Source organism: Perna viridis, chromosome 9, assembly GCF_037379345.1.
Source record: "Perna viridis isolate PV_CMFRI_1.1 ecotype Kerala chromosome 9, ASM3737934v1, whole genome shotgun sequence".
Lineage (NCBI taxonomy): Eukaryota > Metazoa > Mollusca > Bivalvia > Mytilida > Mytilidae > Perna > Perna viridis.
This window is the reverse complement of record NC_142453.1, coordinates 25,057,632-25,082,642: the sequence shown is the minus strand read 5'-3', so window position 1 is coordinate 25,082,642 and position 25,011 is coordinate 25,057,632. Positions and strand designations below refer to the sequence as shown.

Below are 25,011 nucleotides of genomic sequence, written 5' to 3'. Positions count from 1 at the left end.
CGTAGGTTGCGTCAAAGTAGTCGACTAAGTCTGCTGTCTCTGCTGACTCTTCTGGTGTGAGGCGTCGGATGTAGGCAATACCCTCTGGTAAGTCTTCTATTGTGACTTTTTGTCCTGTGACTTTCCGTCCTACATTCAAATACAGAGTGCTCGATAGATTTGTTTATTAATTAATGAACTAACATATTTAGTTCGTACTAAAAGTTGTTTATTGAGTTTGTTTATTGGCGTAAATAGCACTGAATTAAATACGATATATTAGTCATACATATTAAGTGGGCTTAACTCTTTGTATTTTGAACCTTAATGGGGTATGCCAATGGGACTATTTCCTGTGGTAGTGTAAGATAATTGCAGATGCTATAAGGCTTTACAAATCTAAAGGCTCTGGCAACTGCTATATCATTCTGATCTTCGATCTAAATTGATAAAAATGAAGAAACTAGTCATATTAGAATCGAAATAAATAAATTATGGAAACTCCATATCATCATTGTTTTACCGCAAGCTGGCCATTTATATCGTTATTTAACCCCTCGCTATTGCTCGGGGTACAACAGGGCCACATGAATGTCCAGCCCGTGGTAAAACAATGATGATATGGAGTTTCCATAATTTATTTCTTAAATGAGCGATTTTTTTCTCGTGAGAAATTAGTTGTGGATTTAGTCTTCATAAAACTTTTTAACATATAGTCAGCAAATGATTATCAATGTTTGAAAACTTTAGAGTTGTTTGCTTAAATCAGAGACATCTGATCTATTACAGGTCTACGGCTAAATGTTAGCACACACAAGTACCGGTATGACCAAAGGAAGATTAAAAAAGGGATCTTAGACTGGAAATAAAGCAATATAATATATGACATTTAAAAAATCTGCAATTTTTCTCATAATTTTAACTATTTATGAGATTTATATGATGGCCATATATTTTACATGTATGATGTGATGTAAGGGCATATAGCTGCATGCCGCGTTCAATTTCATAGCAGTGAGTTTGAGAGTAATTAACTATTTTGCCGAATTTTAATTGCTGTATGTGTTAACGCCGTACAACTGGATAATACTAAGAAGCAGCAAAGAGTACATTTGAATAACTTTAAGCATAAAAAATCTATCGAAAATTAAAAAACTACATGTTATTCAAATCTATCCCTAATATTTTCCATGTGGACGGCTTAAATCTAACAAAAGATACTTTAAGAACTATTCAATATGATATAGTTCAATGTTTGGCGAAAACATAGCTAGGATCCTGGCTCCTCCAATTGCATTAAATTTCAAACAGATCGAGAATTAATGGCGTAATAGAATTTAAGTTATAAACCAGTAATGTATAACTGCATATGTTCTGAAACTATTATTTACAGACATGAAAAACTCCCACAATTGTACGAGAAATATTTTGATTGTAACGAAAAAACAGCATTTTGAACTATTGAGGGTTTAATTTCACTTGGTTAAATCAAAATGATTGTCGGAGATTACCCGCGCAACAGTCAGATATATTACAAATGTTGATGCATCTTCCGATTGAATTCAAATTAATGAGGTAATTTCGCAATTATGCTGACAGACTCTAAATTCAAATAATCGGTTTTTTTTCTCTCGGGAAAATGTAATATATAACTCTATCAGCTTTCACAACCACGCTTCTACAACACAATATATATATACATAATAACATCTAAATGAACTGTCCCGTACTACCATACATCGTGTACTAAGTTAAAGCCCTAGATTAATCCTACGAGGAAGAATGACCCGGCCAGCGAAAGCTATATTTTTATATAGCCTAGCTGGCCGAGTGGTCTAGGGCGCTGGACTTTGTGCAGGCGGTGTTGCCATAGATGTCACAGCGGTACGAGTTCGAGTCCCGCGGAGGGAACGACCAAAAATTTGCATCGCAAATTTGACAGTTCTAACATCGTTGGGAATTTTTCAGACCTTTCTATATATATATGTGTGTGTGTGTGTATCTCTTTTGTATGTACTAAATAAAGGTTTAATCTTTAATTACCTCATTATAGTTCAAACATGGAATCATCACCATATACAGCCATACAGGAATGTGTAATATACACTTGCTACAACTTCACCATAGATGGATCTTCATAAATATTCTTACTTATATTTAACATTTAAAAAAAAAAAAATTTAAAAGTGCGTGATATGTACTGTAATGTAGCGAGTAAATCAAAAGTGTTAATGTTAAAAATAATAACACTTAATTGACATCAACTGATTTTGAGAAAAGCTATATGATATAAAACCCCAATTCAGATTATTGATTCAGAAATTATTTCGGTTTTAGTCGACTGTATAAAATATAGCCAATCAAATCGCGGGATATCTTTTTTGCGATTCTTAAATAATTGCACTTCCGGTTTAAAGAAAAACTGCATTAGGCTACATCTTAGGTAATTATATGCGCCTTTAGCGTTTTATATTTGCTCAACGACACCCAGTCTCTATGTCATACGAACAACACCCTTTACAATTTACTGACAATCAATGTTTGATGTTTATCTTTAACTCATGCAGACCACGAATGCCAACTCAATTCATATCTTCGTCACACAAATCAGTTTTCTTTCCCGCAATTATAAGAAACACATCAAATAAAGTTATATTTTTCAGCAATGTTACATGTTGTCTTAGTCTATTTTTTATACTTATTTATTACCAAGACATAACACTTATTTGTTTCTCTATGGCACTGTCTAATACTAGTAATAACAGTGCTTTCATTAAGAGCCGGTACCTGGTACATTTACCCGGCTACAGTAGCGTCTGGACCTGGCAGAATAAAATAAAAGCAAAAAAAATCATGAGGAAAAATCTAGTAAATAGATATCTAAGATTGTTCCACCTGTAGGCTACAGGTATGTCTCCAAAATCACAATCTTCAGTGTTTATTATTTTTTATATAATTGGTGTCTTCGTTGAGGTTCGCATCAGAATCTAGTCGGTAAAGTGCTTTAACCTAGTACGACGATACAACATAGTGTCAATTTATAGAAAACATGTGGTGACTTAGCAATCACAGATTTTTTTGTGCAGAACAAAAAACTAAACATAGGTGAAAATTCCATGAAAACGTGTCAAAAAAATGCAGTTCATATTTGGAATTGCCCCATACCCGTCATTTTCCTGATATTTGTTGTGATTGGCGCAGACAAGTGCAGGAATTTTTAGTGTTGACAACAAGTCAACACATGAAACAAACTTTTACAGAATATGATTTAAGGGACGACCATTCGATTCAGCGGGGAGGGCCGGTTTTGGTAAAAATTTTCTTGCAACCTTAAGTTTGAAAAGAACATGTTTGAACTTTGCTCACAAGAATATAAAAAAATATTGGATCAGAGATTCAACACTGCTATTGACATAAAGTACCTCCTGCCTGAAAAATTAATGAAACCTCTGTAATAGACATGAATTCTTACAATTAGGCATCTAGAACAGGGTTATGTTGTAGCAGCGAAATGGTAGCTCTTGATCTTTTTCTTTTTTCTGATTTTTGCAATATAGGCATTTCAAAAACCACAAAGTAATAGTCAGAGCTACTTTCACTGCTTGGCTATTTTGCTACAAGATTGAGGTCATCACTACAGAACTTTAGGTAGTGGCTCCTCATCAACGTAATCGTGGACATGGAGCCTTTTCAGGCCAAATGTCCACACATCCAGTTCACGTCAAAAGCATACAGAATCGTGACAGAAACGCCCAATTCATTACGGAAATGTTTTGGAACTTATATTCAAATGTACAACTATTAATATCATCGCGAACTGTGTTCACATTTAATAAAATGAACATTTTTCTGTTTATGTTATATACTAGTTTGACATCTCTGGTACGTGACGAAAAATATAACATGACAGGATAAGTGTTCCATAAACTTTTATATTAGAAGGGAATTCCCCTAAAAAGTCATGTGACTATAAGCAATAGATACTTCAGCTGCCAGACAGCACTTTGACTTTTTATGATAAAGTAACTAAAAACAATTTTTGGACGATCAAAATTCAGAGAAAAGGTGATTAAAAATCCACAATTTTGGATGAATTAAAAACAAAGAATAAATCCTACCTTGTTAGAAAAACACAGATTCACCTCGCAGATTAGCGAAATAGGGGTTTCCTCCAAATACTGAAATATTCAAGTGATGGTGTTTTACGGTGAAGTGCAATTGAAAAATAATTAATCTTTCGAAAGTCCACAAACTCATTTGTCCATATGAAACAAGACGGTTTATATTGGGTCCATAATATACTTTTTATTGTCAATAATCAGATCTTAATTTGCATTCTACCATTTTTTACTTCACTACCAATAAAATCCCTTCAGGAGCATACAAAAATGCATGTATACAATGATTCTACTTTGATTATGATTCTGTGATTGGTCAAATATTTGATACTAAGAAGCTTGTACCAGTACCTTAAATGTAAACTTGGGTTTTATGGCTTTTAAAATTTAGAAAATTAAGGAAGTCTAAATTGTACAAACAATTTAAAAAAAAATTCTGAAATTGACTACATTTTTAGGAATAAGCAGTATTTGGGAAGCTTTGTTCTTGTAAAATTCAGATATGTAGTATTTCCCACCCTATATTTTATGGTAATATTCTTTTCAAAGCAAAGAAAGCTCAATACTCTCCCAGTAAGTTGACTAAGCCTTGAATAGACTAATTCATTAGGGATATACTATCATATAGTCATGATATTGTTGTCAAATTGTTATTATGATAGCAATTTATTCACTCATAGGTTATTTAAATAGAAATTAAAACATTATGTGTATTTTTAAAAGCAGTTTTCAGCATGACATAGGTTGTGTACATTTTTGTACTATGACTTGTGATATACCATACATGTAGTTTTCAACTTTGTATGGGAGAATTTGGATTGATATTGCATATGATGAAGACATAAAGTCAGGAATTTCTGTCCACTGTATGTTTGGTTTCGTTTTCACTTTCAGTTTACTTTAAGTTGCTGGAGTCAATAAGGGCAACTATTTTGCTGTACCAGTGTACACATTTGTAATTTTGTTTTGGGGTCAGCTGCAGCCTGTCTTGTGGTGGGAGGGTTTCCTTGTCATTCATTGAAACCCATGGGTGGCCTTCAACCGACATTTTTCATTTGGGTTGTTGTCTCTGACATATTCACCTTGCATATCCATTCTTGTTATATTTGTTAGATACATGTAGCATCTATATGGAGTCAATTAATGACATGCTAGGCCCAATAAGAAATGTGTGTTTCTGGTTTCCCTACTTATCTTACATGTATTTATTTGTGCCTACTTTAGCATTTTTTATTGTCATTTTGGCTTGAGCACTTTTAAACTTGAGATTTTTACCCCATTAACTCAAGGTGAAAAGTTTTGTAAAATAAAAAGAAATCCCTACCGATCCTACTTTTTTAAAGTATGAAATCAGAAACACACATTTTTTTTCCTGCTGTCATTGTCAGTGTCATTGTCCTCATCCATAGACACTATGTTTTTGTGCAGTAGTTTGAATATTTGGTGGTGTAAAATTTTATCACAAGGTTCCAAACTACAAGAGAAATATTGGTACAGCGGTATTGATTTTGGGTGTTATGGCCCCAACTGTTCTGGAAGTAGAGGCCAACAATTGGTAGAAAACAAGCATTTAATAGAAATGTTCTGCAGTATACATATATATATATAACTGCAGTAAAAGCACATAGATATTGATAATATTATTCCACTATATTCTTTACCCAAAGGGACACACTGTGATTGATTTTGTCTGTTATGACAAACTGCTTAGAAATGAGGGACCAAAAAGAAGTATTTTCCTGATGTCAAGACAATAACTTGACTAGAAGTAAATGGATAATATCTCAGAAATTGTATTACAATATGCCATACCTCCAAAGGAAGCCTGGGAATAGTTTTTGTGATTTGAACAGATTAGAAATTGGCGGCCAGAATGGTTATTTTTTGTGCCTTAAATTTTGCAAAACAATTGATCAGTTTTTATTTTTTTTTTTTATTTGCAAATGAGGACTTTTAAAAGGTATCTAGTGTTCACACTAAGACTTTTCCTACAATACTCATTTGCTTGTATAAAGAAATGACAATTTAATTATCAATAGCTCATAATAGGAAACAGATGAAAATGTTCCTGAAGAATCTTATCTTCTTACCTAAATAAGTCTAAGACAGGGGTGTGATTTTTCCATCCTTTTATAAATTCTAATTTTTCCTCAGGTTTTTTTATTTCACTGTTTTAATAAGATTTTGCCAATTTCTACTTCCCTGACCTTCACATGATGATATTCTACTGCAATGTCATGATGCTGCTAGAGTTTGGAAGAAATCTCTTCCGCCATCTTGCAAGAAGCTCATACTTGCCAAACAGCTAATGTTCATTGTTGACTTGTATGTGCATGTGTATTTTTTGTTTTTTTAGTTCCCTAATCAGTCAACCCAAAAAGTCATGCACCAGGTACCTCCTTAAAGCTGAGGAAGAGTCTGAACCATTTTTGAGATGGAGTGTACTGAATCACCTGATTGCTGTTCTCAATAAAAAAAAAATAAAAACCTTATTTTGTTATATTATTGGTTCAGAAAATGTTGCTATAATAATTTTGCATTCTTTAAACATTTTCCTATCTAGTCAACAGAAGTACTAATCATGGACTTCCTTGAAGAGGAAGCAGAGGAAGAGTCCAACCATTCATCAGAAGGGGGAGCAGGAAGTGCCAGATCAGACATTGAAGGTTCAGATGATGAAGGGCCAAAGAAGAAAAAGTTAAAAAAGAAGAAGAAACAGAGGATTATTGATGATGATTCATCTGATGAAGATGAAGATGAAGAAGAAGATGGTAGAATCCTTTTCTTTGCAAGTCATGATTTTGTGTGTTGTGCAAATAATATTTTGGTACAAATTTTGGTAATTAAAAAAAAAATTATGGATTGATCTTATTAATAATTTTTCAATGGTTTCAATTTTTCATTTGAATATAGTTTTACCTACCCATCGATGAGAAGTAGAAGATAAAGTAAATTCTGTTTGAAAAATAACAAGATTGATTTTTTTGTCTTCATTATTTATTACAGAAAAAATCTTCCTGTCAAAGACAAATGGGAGAAGTGAGCAAATGCAGGGAAAAGATTTTGTTCATTTCTCCCTCGAGATTATGTCATGGGTTTTAAATTTCAACTTGACCTTATCATTATTAACACTTAGTTGAATATATTGTATTTTTCTAATTTTATTTTATTGTGCTGTTTAACAGATATGAACCATATTTTCAAGGGCCTTTGTAATGTCATTCGTGTTCTTGAAGTTAGAGACAATGTCATTCAGACAATTTTTTCCCTTGCTTTTTCAAATTTCATATTTTTTTACTGTAAGTTTACTTCAAATTTCATCAAAATATGCATTTTTTATTGGCTTCATATAATCATGTCTGGTTTTTATCTTTTTAACAGAAGCGAAAATACAAGAGGAAATGAAAGATTTTATTAAAGATGATATTGAGGAGGAAGATGAAGAAGAAGGCGAGGAAAGTGGAGAGGAGGGTGGAAAAAGGAAACATGAGGATTCTGACATTGATGATAGGCTTGAGGATGAAGATTATGACCTCATTGAAGAAAATTTAGGAATCAAAGTGAAAAGAAAGGTTTGTATTATAAGATGATGATAAAAGTGTTATTGAATAAAATTAAGGAATCTAAGTGAAAAGAAAGGTTTGTTTTGGGAGATGAGGTTTACTACCATATTGGAAAATCTGTAGAAATGAAACTGAAGAAAAAAGTATATGTCACTGACATAGTTTTGTGATGTTTGAACTCTCTATTTCCTAGATCATTGTTTTAAATAGTGGCTTAAGGAGGTAGACCTTGGTTAAGGGACATAAGTCTCGAAATCAGTGATATATTTGTATCATATTCAATTTCGCCAAAACCTATCAAGCTTTTATTTGAAACAGAATGAAGTCAATCATAGTTACTTTGATGCTTACATGAGTTTGATGTAAAATGATGAATACAAATGTTCAAATGATTTCCAAGAGTTATGTCCCCTACCCTAGGTCTACCTCCGTAAGTTTTAAAATCAACTAATAGTATGATATTATTTAAGGTGGATTAAAGAAATTTCAGTCTGTAAAAGAAACTAATTATGCCTCCCTCCCACTTTAGTGGGGAGACATTTGATTTTTGCCTGTCCATCACACTTGAAGTTTGATGCCTCAGAAACTACTGAACCAAATTTTATGAAACTTTGTAGGAAGTTAGTATATAATATGTAGTTGTTTTTATTACCAGAAATTCATGATCCTCTGATTTTTGTTAGAGTAATACGCCTTTGAACTTTGGAACAGGGTAGACACTTTAATATTAATGGCTTCATTGACAAGTAAATAAAAGAAATCAAAATGATGTTGATGAATGATTGTATTCATTAAATAATTTACATTATGTACATTTCATTAAATAATTTACATTATGTACATTTCATTAAATAATTTACATTATGTACTATTCATTAAATAATTTACATTATGTACATTTCAGCCCAAACACAAACGTATCAGAGTTTTATCTGACGAGGAAGACAGTGACAAAGGGGATGATGAAGACAAGGGGAGGGAAGCAATTGCTGAGGAGCTTGGAATTGACTTGGAGGGTGGCGAAGGGGAAGAAGGAACAGCTGCTACTCAAGAAACTGACTATCAAAATCTGGTGGCTTCTGATGAGGAGGAGGATGGTAAGTTTACCAGACATGATTTTTTTCCGCTCTTTCAAATCCAAAGTCCAGATTTTACCTTTAGGATTCTCTTTTTAATGTATATTTATTTCCGATTTTGTTAGTTGACCTCATAAAATCAGGTCTGTTCACTATTGTTTGATTAAATGCTTGTTACCGTGTAAAAACTTTTTTATTTTTTTTAATTGCTATACAAAAATGATAAAAATTGAAACGTAGGCATTTGTCTTGCTGTCCTTCTGAACCATAATTTATCGATAAAGGCATATATTTCAAGTTCACAACTTTTTTTATCATTTGTATTCTTACAAAATGTATATGTAATGTATATATAAATAAATGTTGATTGCATTTGTCTGTTACAGAAATGGATGACTTTATTGTTGATGAGGATAACCAGCCCATATATGCACAGAAGAAGAAGAAAAGACATATAATACATTCTGATGCGTAAGTGTCTACAAATGTTAAAGGTAGCAAGGGCTAAAATTAATTCAAATTTGAATGTTAACATTGGAAACTTATGTTGCCATTTTTGTAGACAACAATGTGTCAGATTTTAATTTTCATTATGTTCAGAAAATAATGTGTTTGCATTTTTAAAAAATTCTATAAGTTTCCATTATTGTTTTAATAATCCAGTCACATATGGATATGGTGCTGTCAGAAAAGTATAGTTATTAAAATAATGATATTGTTTTTTTTATTATTATTACTAAGGATGTACCCATGATTAGTAGTAATAAATAATATTTTGGATTTTACAGTGCTCTACAAGAAGCTCAAGACATTTTTGGTGTAGACTTTGACCTAGAGGACTTCGGCGATGATGTTGGGGTCTACGAGGAAGAAGATTATGAGGAAGATGAGGTCAGCTTTTTTTTAATGAACTGAGACCTCATTGCCAAATAGTCAACTAAGTATTTGTTTTACTTAAGTAGCACTCCAGCTAAGAATTGTGCAAAATGTGATGGATGGGTAAAAAGCCTACATATTTTTATTTTTAATATTATGTTTGAATTGCCATAGTAAATAGAAATTAACATTCAGTTTTTCATATAACCGGTGCTCTAAGGGGATAAAAATTATATAGAATGCTCTGTAGATTTCAAAATTAAGGGAGATAACTATGTTAATAACACTCAAATACAATAGAATCTGTTATTGAATTTTTATTATCTCCTAAGAGCAGGCAGATTTGAATGAATAATTACACATTTCATAGTATAGACCCATAAAACAACTTAATTACAAAAATAAAAATATGTAGCCTTTTTTGGGGTGTATCACATTTTTCAGATTTTGCATGATTCTTACAAAGACATCTATTTCACTTTCTCAGAAGGTAATATGTTAGGTAGTTATAAATGAAAGCTGTATAGCATTTACATGTGTTTCTTCCTCTTAGCTTAAATGATATTCTAATGCTTAATTGTTAATGTAAAAAAAACGATTGAATGGAACATGTAATTTTATATCCTGAAAAGTATTGTACCAAATATAGCAGTATTTCTATGAAATCAAGATTCTTTGCATCTGAAGGTCTTAATTGAATGGGTAAAAGAAGCTTTCAGATTGGTAATGTCATTCTGTGATTTTTATATAGTTACATTAATTTTCTTTACATTTTTGGATTTCTAGTATGAAGACGAAGATGAAGAAGGAGGAAGAAGAAAAAAAGCAGGAAGAAAGAAAAAGTCTAAAATGGGAATTTATGATGTAAGTTATGATATCTTAGAACATCTTTTATTGCTTTAGTTTGATACCTGTATATGAACAATGATTTTGTGTATTTGAAGACATGGCGCTAAAATTGTAATTTTTTTTACTGTAAACTGAAATTTCGGTCAAACTTGTGATACAAAAAGAAAAGTTTCATAAATATTTCTTCAAAGTATGTGATAATACAATTTGAGGAAATTGTGTAAAAACATATATTTGCAAAAAACAAAACACTTAATAATATCACTCAAAAGTTTCCCAGATTAAGTAGATGTAAATTGTTTGATGTACTTCTAGTTTTTAAAGCTCGGTTGAAACTTTGCATCGTCTACTGTTTTTTCCGGACTATAAGTAGATATTTTTTTCAGCAAAGTGTCAGCCTTCGACTTATCTAAGGATTTTTCCAGAAAAATGTTCATCAACAATGCCTTTCATTAGATTTGTTTAGTTTACTTTTTATTGCTTTATTCAAAATTTTTGGTATACTGCAATCAACGAAAGCCGTCTCTCAAACAGTCAAATCGATGATTGAATTCGAATATTATTGATCATTGCCGCTATCCTTTATGAATAAAAACAATGATGTTTATAAAAACTCTGAAACTTTGAAACTGTTAAAATATATAGATTAACTCTAGAAGATATGTTAACAAAACTTTTTTTTTTTTGAGCTTTGAAAACATTATCACGTGTTTTGGAGTTATCGGTCCTGTAATATGCAAATTTATACTCATTTATGGTATGTCGTAACACATTCGCATGTTACTCAATTTATAATTCAATTGAGGTGTTATCTGAATGGCTAATTGCAACCAAATTTGAAGGTAACAATTATTTTTCATTGTATTTCATAATACCAGGTAATATTGTTTACTAATAACCGCTCATAATTATGACTAATTGATCAAACAAATTTTCCGCTTATTTCACCCATGGCTGCCCAAGTTCGACATGTTTACGATTTTGTACTCCTGATGATCAATGGCTTCAGAGCCATTGACACGCTATTCAATAAAAATAATTGAACTTGTGGACAAAGTACACTTTACCAAAAACACAGATATTTATTTAATTCAGAAATCTTATATTTAGTAACATTGCTGGAATGATATGCTGTCGAAAACAAACCGCTCAACTCAAATCTCTGCTGACACGTACGCTATAAATGCACATATCTGACCCTTGACTTATCTGCTGAATTCAACTTATCTATGTTTTTTTCGTCGATTTTGGTCAAAATGAGGCAATTCGACTTATACTCCAATCAACTTATAGTCCGGAAAATACAGTATTTATATTAGACATGATTTATTCCTTTTTTGTTTTATCATGTTTTATTTGTATTTAACTTTTATTCATACAATTCTTACTAATAAATTGCTTTATTCACAACACTCAGTTGAAACCTTAACAAATTGAATCAGCATGCAATTAGGAAGTAAAATGATGTAATTGACTGGTTTTTTTTCACGATATAAATAGAGTTTCTTTTCAAAAATGTATTTTTGAACTTTGTTTTTATTTTCTAATCAAGGTGTATGAACCGACAGAATTGGAAAGGGGTTTTTTCACAGACAAAGATCAGGAGATACGATCTGCAGATGTTCCAGAAAGATTCCAGTTACGACAGATTCCTGTCAAACCTACAGAGGAAGGAGAACTTGAAGAAGAGGCTGAATGGATCTATAAACAGGCATTTGCAACATCAACTGTTACACAGCAGGTATGGTGTTCACAGGCAAATGTGCCATGCTTGAGAATCATTGATGAATGTTTTTCAACATATGATTATCATATGAACTGAGCACCATATGCTAATCATATGTTTCAGTTTACATATGATTATTGCATGATTATCATAAGATTATCATATGTTTTCAAGCCAAAATTAACGTATGAAAACCATATGATTATCATATGTGCCACATTTTGCTGTGTACTGATTATAATGCCAGCTGATACTATTGGGGGCATTTAGATTTTACCGTCAATACGTCTGTAAAAATCAATCTTCTGTACTGAGGTTATTTTTATTTCTTAGCTTTATTATACCCTCAACAAGTGGTTGGTTTATTGAAATCACCTTGTCTGTCCATCTGTTCAAATTTGATTACAATTATCTCAGGTCACAATGGATTGAGTGATTTCAAATTTGCTGTGTGACTGTAAAGAGATGGGGCATATGTTGTAAGCAATTTTCTGTGCTTTCTGTTTTCAACTTCCTGTGCATGTGGGACCATACTTTGTGTAACAATCATGCAACTTCCATGTTTTTCTTTGTAAGTGGTTAGTATCACGTTATCATGAAACTTTTAACACCATATACAAACATAATAATGATGATATGGTATTTTATGGTTCTTTTAGGATCATGTCTAGCTTGACTCAGTTTCACTGCTGTGAAAGTACTCATGTTTGTGGGGTTCCAGTTTTCGTGGGTAGGCCAAACCACAAAATCTGGTTCCAAAGAAGAGGAGATTTCTATTGATGTGTATACTAAAAACCACAAAATCAAGAATCCACGATCTTGTGTTTCTTCCCTAATCCTCGAAAATTGGTATCCACAAAGTAAAGAACTTTCTCAGTATATTAATGTCTATCAACCTTGGAACATTTATATATTTAAACTTTCAGGGATTTATGGACCAAGACAACCATGGCAGGAATCCTAGCACAGTTAATAAGATCAGGGAAGCCATTAATTTTATGAGGAATCAACAGTTTGAGGTTTGTAGACAGTAATTTCGGTCAAGTCATCAGTCAGCTGAATTATATTTTTCAGTCATATTCTGTCAAAATAAGAAGTGTCCAATTGAAAGTTAATGTTTTAAAATTTTGTGTAACTTCTACAATTGTACTAACGATAAGTAAAAAAATGTGAAAATTAATTCAGTTATCACTATTTATTATTTCATGCACTGGCTTGTAATTCTTGATTCTGAACATTTTTTACTTGTAAAATCTGAAGATTATTTTATTAACAATAGGCATTTTGTTTAGACTGTATTTTAGTGCTTTGAGAGACCCTTGTGTAAAACAAACCCTTTTTTGAACATGGTCTGTTTTGATGTAAAGTTGGCACCAGTTAAAAACTTATTGAAGCCGTGACTTAAGATGTCCTTGACTGGTTCATTCAGGGGTCAGTTTGAAATAGGTTTTTGGTTTATTCAGGGTTCAGTTTGAAATAGGTTTCTGGTTTATTCAGGGTTCAGTTTGAAATAGGTTACATTTGTATCATTGTTTTGAAGGTTCCATTCATAGCTTTCTACAGAAAGGAATACGTAGAACCTGATCTCCATATTAATGACCTGTGGAAAGTGTGGCACTGGGATGAAAAGGTGGGTATGATTTAACTACATGTAAACCATTGTAAATGTCTTTAATTGAATTCCAATGCACTGATGCGTTTTAACTTTAAAGTTTTATTGCCTTCGTTAATACTTGTAGTTCTTGTAACCTTAAATGTTCCATTCCTCATGGAAATTATTTTATTTTACATTTGGTATAAGGCATCTGTTTGTCAAGTTGAACTCTATACTTCAAAATTTGTTGTGGAACTTTGTAATGAGAATTTGTACTATGTGTGACTTGCTTCTTGGTCTTGCATCACCTACCCTATCGGTGCACCTGGTCCATGCTTCCAGTTTTTAGTGGAGTCTGAGTTGCTCATTTACTTTTGTTACATTGCTTGTATTATTTTGGTTATTTATGTTTTTTGTTGTGTGTGTGTATGTTTTCCTGAATGACATTCTTCTGATTTTCGCTAGAATTTTGGGACATTGAGCCCATTTGTGTTTTGTTGACACACTTCTTCTAATTAAGAAATTTTAATTGAAAGTAAAATATTTTATTATTTGTATAGTGGACCCAGCTGAGGACAAGGAAAGAAAATTTAATTGTACTGTTTGAGAAGATGCAGAGTTACCAGTTCGACCAGAATTCTGACCCAGACCAGGTCTTGGCTTCAAACGTTAGACCACTCACTGATGAAGATGTTGAAAAGTAAGTAAGCAAAATTGTTAGGGTCTAACTTCCAACTGCCATTACCTGGATCTACCAATGTGTACATTATTAGTCATCCTTGACTTCGGAAACTGGTAAAGCAACTCAGATTAAATGTGGGTTTCATGAAAAATCTCAAGTCCTCAAATCTTTAATTTCAAGTGATCTGATTGATCGAAACTTAAGTTGAGGAAGTATTTGAGGAAAATCTCAAATTGAAATGTTTTATGAAACTGGACCCTTAACTATGACATATGAATTCCTTTTTTTTTTTTTATATTTAAATTTGTATTCAACTTGGTTGAAATCCATATCAGAAAATGTTGATATAAAACATCAGGTCAAATACTTTCTTTTATTGGCATTTTTATCATTTTTCTATTGTTCTAACTGTGTGATATTTTTAGGTGAGGCTATTGCCATGATACTGAAAAATATTGTCAATTTCTAATAACATTATTTCATTAGATCAACTGTCGCACCGGTTTTGACTGTCTAAACAGAATATCATGTCTTGCTTCATCAGGCTTACTGTGATATTTTCTGTCTTGACTTCAAAACTGTGGCATATTTGTTGTGTTTCATTGAGATTTTGTTTGAAATGACTCTGACCTTGTTATGAAATTTTTAACGCAGGGTTCGCCAAGTCCAGACAATAGAAGAACTGAGAGATGTCTACCAGCATTTCTTATTGTACTACGGAACAGATATTCCCAAGATGAGAAATGCAGAGAAAAAGAAAAACAGGGAGGCAAATGGAGGTCAGGATGGAGAGAACCCAGAAAAACCTGACGAAGAAATCCACGACACAGTGAAACAAGCTTCAAGGAAAAATGGATATACCATTTGTCAGAGGAATAAACTTGGTAGGTGTAGGTCATTGATAAGCTTGTAGTTCAATATTTTTAATCAAGGATAAAAGGCAAGGGTTTGAAAGATTTTTTCTTTTGTCTACTTAAACAAATTGCATGAATCAGTATTTTCAGTAGTGTATTTTTCTGAATAATTGATGATCAAATCTTTGATTTTTTCTTTTAACATTAGGAACATGTAGGATAGACTTACTGAAAACTTTCCTGTTTACATGTCTTAAATGAATAAATTCTACTGTTTTAAGAAGTTGAAATCAGTGATATGTTTGTATCATATTCAATTTCACCAAAGCCTATCAAGCTTTCATTTGAATCAGAATGAAATCAATCTAAGTTACTTAGATGCTTACATGAGATAGATGTCAAATGCTGAATACGAACATTCCAATGTTTTGTAAGAGTTATGTCCCTTACCCTAGGTCTAACTCCTTAAACACAGTTTGGTTTCGACATGTATCACTGTGCATGTATCATCTATAAATCATGTAAACTACCTTGGTTGGCCTACTTGTGGGCTGTTACTTATGTGAACTGTACATGTAGCATCTTTATATCCTGTAAACTGCCTCAGTGTCCTATTTGTGGGCTGTTACTTCTGTGAGCTAGCACAATAGAAATTTTGCTCAGTATGTTAGATTTCTTCAAAGCAGGGACTGTTTGATTGGTAAATTGTTCTCGTCCTGAAATGCACGAAATATCTGCCATAGGAGGTTATGCCATAATCAGACAATCAGTTTAAACCCTGAAATGTGTACTTGTAGATGATATTGCTATGAAGTTTGGTCTGACTCCTGAACAGTTCGGTGAGAATATCAGAGATAATTACCAAAGACATGAAGTCGAACAGTTTCCTATAGAACCCTTAGAACTGGCCAAAGAATTTGTTACCAAGTAGGTAGAAATAGGGCTTTACCTATTACATAAAGATTTATGCCAATATTCTCTGACAGAAGTTGCAAAGAAATAATCGACAGGTAGAGATTGTTAGAGCTTTTTCAATACTGTATACCAATTTATTTTTGTGGGTATTTATTTTCATGGTTTAAAATGCAGTTTAATATAATGTTTAGCACTTTCATAAAGATTATAATCTGTGATTAAGAGACTTATTTCAGGCAGTTTTTTTATGCTAAGTTGGCAAAAATAAATTGCTCATGTGCGGTAGGTTTATAGTAATACATACCTGTACTTTTACCCATTGGAGGTGGGAAGAAAAAATAAATATTGGCACAAAAATACCGAAGCATGACTAATGGCACAATTCAAGTACATCAAAATCCAAATGCATGACCTGAACATATAAATAGCAAACAAAGATGATTTACATACACAATGTTGTGAACCAAGTAAAATAGAGTACTTGAAAAAAACTGAAGATAAAGAAAACGAAGAAGTAACACAAAAGAAAACTGAAGATAAAGAAAACAAAGAAGTAACACAAAAAAACACTAAAGCACTAGCAACATGAACTCTGGATTGACATCAGGTGCTCTGGAAAGGTCAGCATGTCCTGTTCCACCAGCATCACCTGTCACATCAGGTGCTCTGGAAGGGTCAGCATGTCCTGTTCCACCAGCATCACCTGTCACATCAGGTGCTCTGGAAGGGTAAGCATGTCCTGATCCACCAGCATCACCTGTCACATTGCAAGTGAGTGTAATCCTGTAATAGTCCAGTAACAAAAATGCAGTTCCCTGACACAAGTCACAAAAGGGAATTGATTCTAAATCACAGTTTTTCAGTCATTTTTATCAGTTATAGAATAATATAAAACTCTGTAGGCTGTGTATAGTTGAAGTTAGTATTTTCTAAATGTTTGAGTTGAAATATTCTTACATGGTTGTTGTAAGAGATTTTATTAGTAAATTTATCAGGAAACCGCTTTTAGTCATTTAGTCAAACTTCACTCGCTCAAACTCAGATCGCTGGAACACCTGGGATTTATCAAACACAATTCAAAGTACCAAAACTTTCTCCTATATAATCAATATCAATAACCTTGGATTTCTCGAACACTTCAACTGACTAGTCGGTTTGTGCAGTAATAAATCTTAGAGAATAACCCTCTCTAACTCGAACTCGTCAGCCATTTTGTCAGCTTGGGTAATAAAAGGTGTGAAAAACTGATACCCTCTCATTAATCAGTGTCATTTAAGTTAATTACAGGTAATATTTAAGTCATCACTAATTAGGTAGATTTGATCTTAACATAGTACTGATTGAAGTTCGATATGTTCTGAAGTCGGAATGATGAAAGCATCAAAGAAAATAAGATGAAAACAAATTATTGACCAAGGAACTCGAACTCTGAACGTTTTTAAAAGCTAACACATCATTTTTAATGTCCACAAGTCAACGTAATATTCCGAAAGCAAATGAAAAATATCCACGAACTAACAAAACTTCATAGAAAGTAAGTAATTTCTAAAGATAAAGCTTAACTCAGACCAGCAACGAAAAAAATCCGGAAATATACAAACTTCAATTTCTCAAACTCCTAATAAATCGAACACGTTTCAATGTTTCCTTGGAGTTCGAGTTACCAAGGTTTGACTGTAATCAAAAACATAAAGATAAAAGTTTTAATAACAATCTAAGAACTTTGCTTTTGCTTAGGTATTTCTTGAAAGCCATGAAACTGCAATATATTTTAAATGGTTGTTTCAGTCAGTTCCCATCAGATAATGAAGTCATGTTAGGGGCCAGACATATGGTAGCTATGCAGATTGCCCATGATCCTTTAGTCCGACAAAGTGTACGACAGACTTACTTTGAAAGGGCAAAAATTAGAACAACTCCAACAAAGAAAGGTAGAAAGGTATAGTGAAGGGTTGAATTTATTTTATGAGGGTATTCCACTCCATTTTGTACAGCTCTTTCATTTTTTATTCTGACAGATTTCTTCTGATCATGCTGCATGAAGTTATATTCTTCTAATTTATATATTTCACTTAAAAATGGGAATCGTTTGATCTTTTAGGAAAACAAACGGTGAATTGGGCTAAGTGTTTACTGCTTTAACATTTTGATTGGTTATAGTACTTTATCTTTTTATAAAGAAAAATATTTTGTAGGAAATTTCAGCTTTTAATCAAATTATAAATATTGATGGTCACCTCACATGGAATAATGAGTAGAATTACTGCTTTAAAATAGAATTCCACTTCTGCAAATCTGGATTTTACCATTTGTTTACTTCAATATCACCAATTCCTGTTGTATGTTTGTTTTTAAATCATGTCTGTGAAACTTGCCAAATTAGTAATACTTATTAAGAGATTCTAATTTTTTTTTCTTCAGGAAATAGATGAAGAAAAGCCTACCTTTCCCATGAAATATTTGAAGAACAAACCAGCCAGTGACTTCAAAGATGATCAGTTTCTGAAGTTAACACAGGTAATTTGTTTAACTGTGTTTATGCCTGCATTGAGGTTTATGTTCAGGGTAGATGAGAGGATCTCTGATGTGTTCACCTTTACAAATTGTCCAGTCTTTCTAAGAGTTTTGGCTGCAAAATACGCTCTATAGATTGTAAATCTTTCAATAATACTTATGTTAAAAAAATCACCAATTTTATGTTTGAAATGATCTTTTTTATTAAAAACAAACAATATAGGATTTTTAATAATGTAGCATAAACAGGTCTGCAATCTGTACACCGCTTACATGTATGATATCTCAAAAATGCTTCGAGGTATTTAAAGAATGACTGTTATATTTTTTTTATTTGGTCTATGAAGAAATAATCACAGTCTGTGTAGCAAGTTATTTTCAAGTGTGCATCATGGGCATTGAGGTTAATTTCAAAAAGGTAAAAAAAATATAACAGTTATTCTCTATAATAAAAATAAATCATTCTGAAATGTTGATGTCATCACAGTTACATTACAAAGTTTAGTCTATGAGATGAATTATTATCCAATCAGAAAGTGTGTAACTTCTGAATTTAATGATTTTCAAATTTTTATTATTATTAGATTATTGAATATTTTTTCGACTCACAGGAGTTTCTCATGCTGATCTCGTCAGGCGGCTTTGCTGCGAGACGAGATGAGCATGAGAAACTCCCGCGAGTCAAAAAAAATATTTAATAATCTGTTAATTGCTGGCGTGAGATTGAAAATTATCGTATAGCAAGATCAAAGGGATTTTAAACAAAATAGTGATAAAATAATTGTCTGTTTAGTTGAAATGTTAAGGAACTTTAGTACTGAAAAAGGGGTGTAGTTGTATCATGTACTTTTTGTTGTTTTTTTAATACGTTGATTTTTAATATTTTGAAGGCTGAGGATGATGGTTTGTTGACAATAGAGGTATTTATAGATGAGGAAGGTGAAGGACAAACTACATATTTTGAGGAAGTCCGACAGCTGTATTATAGGGTAGAGCAAACTTCCAAATCTATTCATTTTTAACTCTGCACTTCTTTTGAATCCAGATTTTGTTTCTACGAATTGCTAAAAGTTCTTTCTGAAATGATTTGATGAAATTAAGTCTGATTACTTTTTTTTTTTGAAGACTTAATGCTAGAACACATTTGGAATGGTTTGAATAAAGTCAATAAACATGATTAGTCCATAAAAAGTTAGGTACAATTCTTAGTATGCATACCATATCTGAAATCTACTGAAACTTCCACACTGTAAAAAATATTACCAGTGTGGTAGGTTTTGAATGGAAAGTATACAGTGCAAAAACCAAAAAAAATGCGATGTTGTTTATCTCTTCATACTTTTGGTAAAATGTTGAGTTAAAATTGTAAAAGTAATTATGATTCTTTGTATCAGATGATTAAAGCTGCTTTAGTTGTCATTTTTGTAATTTTTGTTTCTGTTGAAAAATGCCTTAACTTTGAATTATTGCTACTAAATTGTACTTTTCGTGTCTAATTTCATTTGATATCCACAAATAAAATGCATTAAATACATGAAATAAGTGTCGATAAAAACATTGTCTTGCAATACAAAAAGTCAACCTAGATAAATTTTATATGCATGTAACTTCTGTTGACCTTAATCCATGCATGTGCTGTAAATGTGTATTTTAAAAAAAAAAATCTGATTGCAAAGCAAAAGTGGTTAATTAACGGCAAGGAAAACCCTTTCTTTGATGGACTCAAGCCATAAAAGAAAAAGTTTGAAAATAATGCAAGGATCCTTTTGTAATTAACGTATAATAATATAATATGGCACAAATGTGGTCGGTAATTGTTATTAATTATTTGAAAACTAATCAAGAAGTAGATGAAATGAAATAAAAACAAGACATGTGCTTACCTGTGTATCGGTTTTTTTTGCTATTTTTAACCAAGGAGAATGTCTTGTCGGAAATCTTCGGAAGTAATGGCAAAAAATAATAAGATTAGAGCTATTGATCTTCTTTGATGTTGTATTCACAATATTCTGTGGGTATTATCAACATTTATTTCTTCAATTGCATTGCTACAAACTTACTTCATAGAATCAGCAAAATTCATAGAATCAAAACTGAAGAAATGTTGCAGCTATTGCAGATTTAAGTTTGTCTGTGTATTATTTTAGGATGAATTCAGTCACCTGGTACAACAATGGAATGCGCAGAGAAGTCAAGCTTTGGAGAGAGCCCTTACTAAGATTTTGTACCCACAGATGGAGAAAGAGCTGAGAGCCAAAATGGTGGCAGAGGCAAAGGAAGGCATTGTTAAGGTAACAGATGTAGAGAACAATAGTTCAGAAAAAATGCAAAAATAATTTTATTTCTAATATGGATTAAGTGTAACCTGTAAGAGCACAAATTTGAATATATAGATATATTTAAAATTCTTGTCACTATTTCCCCCCTTGATGCTTTTTTTCAGGACATCATGATGGTTCTTGTCACGTCTTGTCTTTAAGTATTCATACTTCCGACTTCCTGGCTTAATCTTAAGACATGTTGGTAATGAAAAAAAAAGTATCTTAATTATTGAAGACCATATAATACAGGCTTTTTGTGAAGAAGATACTAAAATACTGAATGCAGTATGGGAAGCTCTGAAAAATGTGACCCTCTGTCATATTGAAATCAGGCTGTCAGTGCTTCCAAGCTTTGGCTTTCACCTTAATACTTTCACATTAGAATATTTAACTGGAGTGTAAATTTTAGTCTTTTTTAAGAAAGTGTTTTGATATTTACAAAATCATGAAACTATTCAAACAAATTTTTAGTTCTCTTTGGAATATTATGGTAAATTTTGGAGTTAGTGACATTAAATAATAATGAAATTCTTCAGGATACTTAGAAAATATCTCATTAGAAACATCCCAAAAAATAGTGTAGATGTGTACAGGAACTTCATATGTGATATTTTTTACAGGCCTGTTGCAGAAAGCTGTACAACTGGTTAAAAGTAGCACCTTATCAGGCTGATCAACAGCTGTATGAAGATAATGAGTATGACGAGAAAGACGGAATCCGTGTCCTCGGCATTGCTTACTCAAAAGACTGGTATGTATTCTTTATTATGTTTAAAAAACAGAGCTTGTCTTGTTTTTTTATAATCCAGTTGATCATGTAATTCACATTTGACTGAAGACTAGTCAGTTTTTTTTTCATATCATCTCTTTTAAAAGTCTTAAAATATTTTTCCTTGGGCTACATTATTAATATTCATGATTATAGATGAAGCCATATTGCTCATCTGTATGTGATGGTTTTTTTTTTTTTTTTCGAATTGACAAAATACATGTAGACTTATAACATTTAAGTTAAAAAAGACATTTGAAATGCGATTATTTTTATTATTATTTCGTTAATAACTAAATCATGTGGAAAGATGTAATGTGTACACATGTATCTTAGGCTGGTTCTGACTGAAATTCATTTTGGTTCATTTGGTCTTTATACATTGTATAACCATTTAGTAGAAACTTAATTGTTTTCTGATTGTTCATAATGCCTGATATTTTTACCCCCCCCCATTTTGAGTAAAAGGGGGTCATATAGTAATAGGGGTGTCAATCACAACTCTTTTATAGGGAGGGGTACCATTTTTTATCTGTCACTCCTTCGAAACCACTCAATGAAATTTCATGAAATTTTCGCAGAATCTTTATTACATATTCCCATTGTGACCCTCCTATTTTATTTTATCCAAATCAGTATGGAGGTCAAGGTGCATGTTATCAAATGGGGGAGTGGGGGTATCATGTTAGAGAGCATTGCTCACAGTTTTTTCTAGATTCTATATCGGACTACTGCCAAAATACCAAAATATATATTGGCAATTTCCATTAACAATGTTATGTGAAATCCGATGTGACTTCTCCAGTAAGAAAAAGAACATCACTTCTCGACCTATTTGGCTCAATGTGATATTTTCTGAATAAACTTTACAACTAGTGTTATTCTTTATATATTATGTATTTCAATGTTCTGCAGGGATAGAGATGTTGACACTGCTGCCTTTGGTGTGATGATTGATGGTGAAGGTCAGGTGACAGATTTCATACGATTGGTCAATCTTGTGAAAAGTATTCGTTCTTGGAGAGAGGTGGATCGGGAAGGCAAGGTAAATAATTAAACCAATATATAGCTGTTTTTGTTATTAAACTATGATTATTTTTAAAGACCTAGATCTTTATTTGCACATATACATGTGCATGTTTTTCATTTGTGCAGATACATGTGCATGTTTCCTTATTCAAAGTGCAATATATGTCCTGGCTTTTGGGAAACTTACTACACTCAGTGATTCTGGACAATAATGATAATGCATGGGGCACAATTTACATTTTTTTTTTGGATTCAGATTTCACTTTGAATAAGAATTGGGGACCTTTATTAATGGTAAGAGTATTCAAACTTTTATCATTTATATATATACATGTACTTCAGGTTTCTGAATTAAACTGATAAACATAGTTAATTACCTAAGAAGATAGTTACTGTAAACATATTGATTTTAGTGGTTGCTAATTTCATGGATTAGTCATGTGAACATATTTGAGACTATCAATTTTCACAGTTTAAAACCAATACAAAAAATTAATTTCCAGTGCTCAATTTTATGTGCATTCTTGTCTACAACAAAAATTGCAAAAATTAGTATACTGCCAATACACATGTCACTTTTTTTGCTGTAGGCTGATGACTTGAAGAGGTTGAAGGAGTTCATTGCCGATAAGAAACCACATGTTGTAGCTGTGACAGCTGAATCAAAGTATGTAGTAAATACTTAAAGATTCTGAGACAAATTCCACATACCCTTATTTTAATGTATTGGTTCCCTCTCCCAAAAATTTGTGTACAAAATTCAATATATTTCAACTACATGTATATACTGTAAAGGTAGTATTTAGTCTTTGCATTTGATAATTATCAAAGATTCTATCAAAAGAATATTGTGAAGTATGAATTTTCGTGGTTTTGGTAAATCATTAGTGTTTTATGGATATAAAAATTCAGTTTTGTGCTTATTTCATTTTTGTTTGTTTACAAAAGCCCCGACGTGCAATGGAAGGAATTAAAAAAAATATAAATTGCAACTCAAACACTCAAGTTTGAAATTTTTTTTTTTAATTCTATCCATGGTGTGTTAAGGCTTCCATAATTATAATATTTTTCTCTGACAGTTATTAAGGTACAATACTTAGGCATATATAGAGTTTTCATTAATTTTGAATTTGAGTTTATGCTGAAAATTGTGGACTTTGGCTCGAAAGGGAAAGGGTAGAAATGAGTTGTTTTGTTTTGTGTTAGTTACCTTACACACGTATCCTTGTGTAGATGAAATATGTTCATGTTAATTTATACACCTGCTCTGTAGGAGAGGGGTATATTGTTTTTCCTGTGTAGAAATTCTCAGTTTCTGTAAATCACAGGCTATTGATATTTCATTCAAAGCTTCGTACAGATATACTGAATCATATAAAATCTACTTCCTGTTTGCCAAAAAAAACCATGAATTTTTTTATACAGTGGTAATATACAAAATTTTCATCACATTTTTCTATATTAATCACATGTTTCTGATATACTATACAAAGCTTTCTATATAAGGATGGAGACAACCACAAAATAAATGAAAAACTTAGAATCTCCCACATAAAACTGTAAAGTTTGTGGGAGGTATTTGGTTTGAATTACAGAAATTTTCTGTAAAAACACAGAAAATATTAAATAATTGAATTTTTACATCTGCTTTTACATAAAATTTCTCCAACACAAGGTAGTGTCGATGATGGAGAATCTCCCACATGATGTTATATTGTGGGCTGTGCTTTTCTACTCATTTGCAATCTACTTGCTAATATTGTTATGGAAAGCTGGAGTATTGCTTACAGATTTCTTGTTATATTTTGTTCAGGGATGCTTTACGCATTATTGAAGACATAAAGAAACTAGTGGAGGACTTGTGTCAGGAACAGGCTATAGCTCCCATCAATGTAGAACTGGTCGACAATGAAGTGGCCATGATTTATGAAAACAGTTCAAAGGGCAAGGTTAGAACTATTTAATTATAACTGATCCATAAATACATATTGTACAACAATGATCGAAGCTTTTTACCAGTATGCTTTTCTTTGTATAATAATGCATTATTTTAGGTAGGTTGCTTAGATTGATTTTAGTTGACGTGTCTAGATGGATTTGTGTAAATTAAAGATTTTATTTGCATTTCAAAAGATCTGTAAAAAGA

General features: G+C 32.1%; 1 protein-coding gene across 1 annotated transcript in view; it reads left to right on the top strand.

Moving 5' to 3' along the window:
* Window positions 1-2,297: 2,297 nt before the first annotated feature.
* LOC148607483 (transcription elongation factor SPT6-like) overlaps window positions 2,298-25,011 on the top strand; it is a 36,368-nt gene continuing 13,654 nt past the window's right edge. Inside the window, exons 1-21 of the mRNA XM_088547206.1 lie at window positions 2,298-2,422; window positions 6,661-6,868; window positions 7,479-7,669; window positions 8,565-8,757; window positions 9,123-9,207; window positions 9,525-9,627; window positions 10,399-10,476; window positions 12,014-12,202; window positions 13,114-13,206; window positions 13,728-13,817; window positions 14,342-14,481; window positions 15,118-15,347; window positions 16,115-16,244; window positions 18,021-18,171; window positions 18,654-18,749; window positions 19,637-19,735; window positions 20,894-21,037; window positions 21,688-21,818; window positions 22,752-22,881; window positions 23,456-23,532; window positions 24,679-24,814. Coding sequence (XP_088403332.1) covers window positions 6,679-6,868; window positions 7,479-7,669; window positions 8,565-8,757; window positions 9,123-9,207; window positions 9,525-9,627; window positions 10,399-10,476; window positions 12,014-12,202; window positions 13,114-13,206; window positions 13,728-13,817; window positions 14,342-14,481; window positions 15,118-15,347; window positions 16,115-16,244; window positions 18,021-18,171; window positions 18,654-18,749; window positions 19,637-19,735; window positions 20,894-21,037; window positions 21,688-21,818; window positions 22,752-22,881; window positions 23,456-23,532; window positions 24,679-24,814 — 2,676 coding nt within the window. The 5' untranslated portion in view covers window positions 2,298-2,422; window positions 6,661-6,678. The remainder of the gene's footprint in view (window positions 2,423-6,660; window positions 6,869-7,478; window positions 7,670-8,564; window positions 8,758-9,122; window positions 9,208-9,524; window positions 9,628-10,398; window positions 10,477-12,013; window positions 12,203-13,113; window positions 13,207-13,727; window positions 13,818-14,341; window positions 14,482-15,117; window positions 15,348-16,114; window positions 16,245-18,020; window positions 18,172-18,653; window positions 18,750-19,636; window positions 19,736-20,893; window positions 21,038-21,687; window positions 21,819-22,751; window positions 22,882-23,455; window positions 23,533-24,678; window positions 24,815-25,011) is intronic.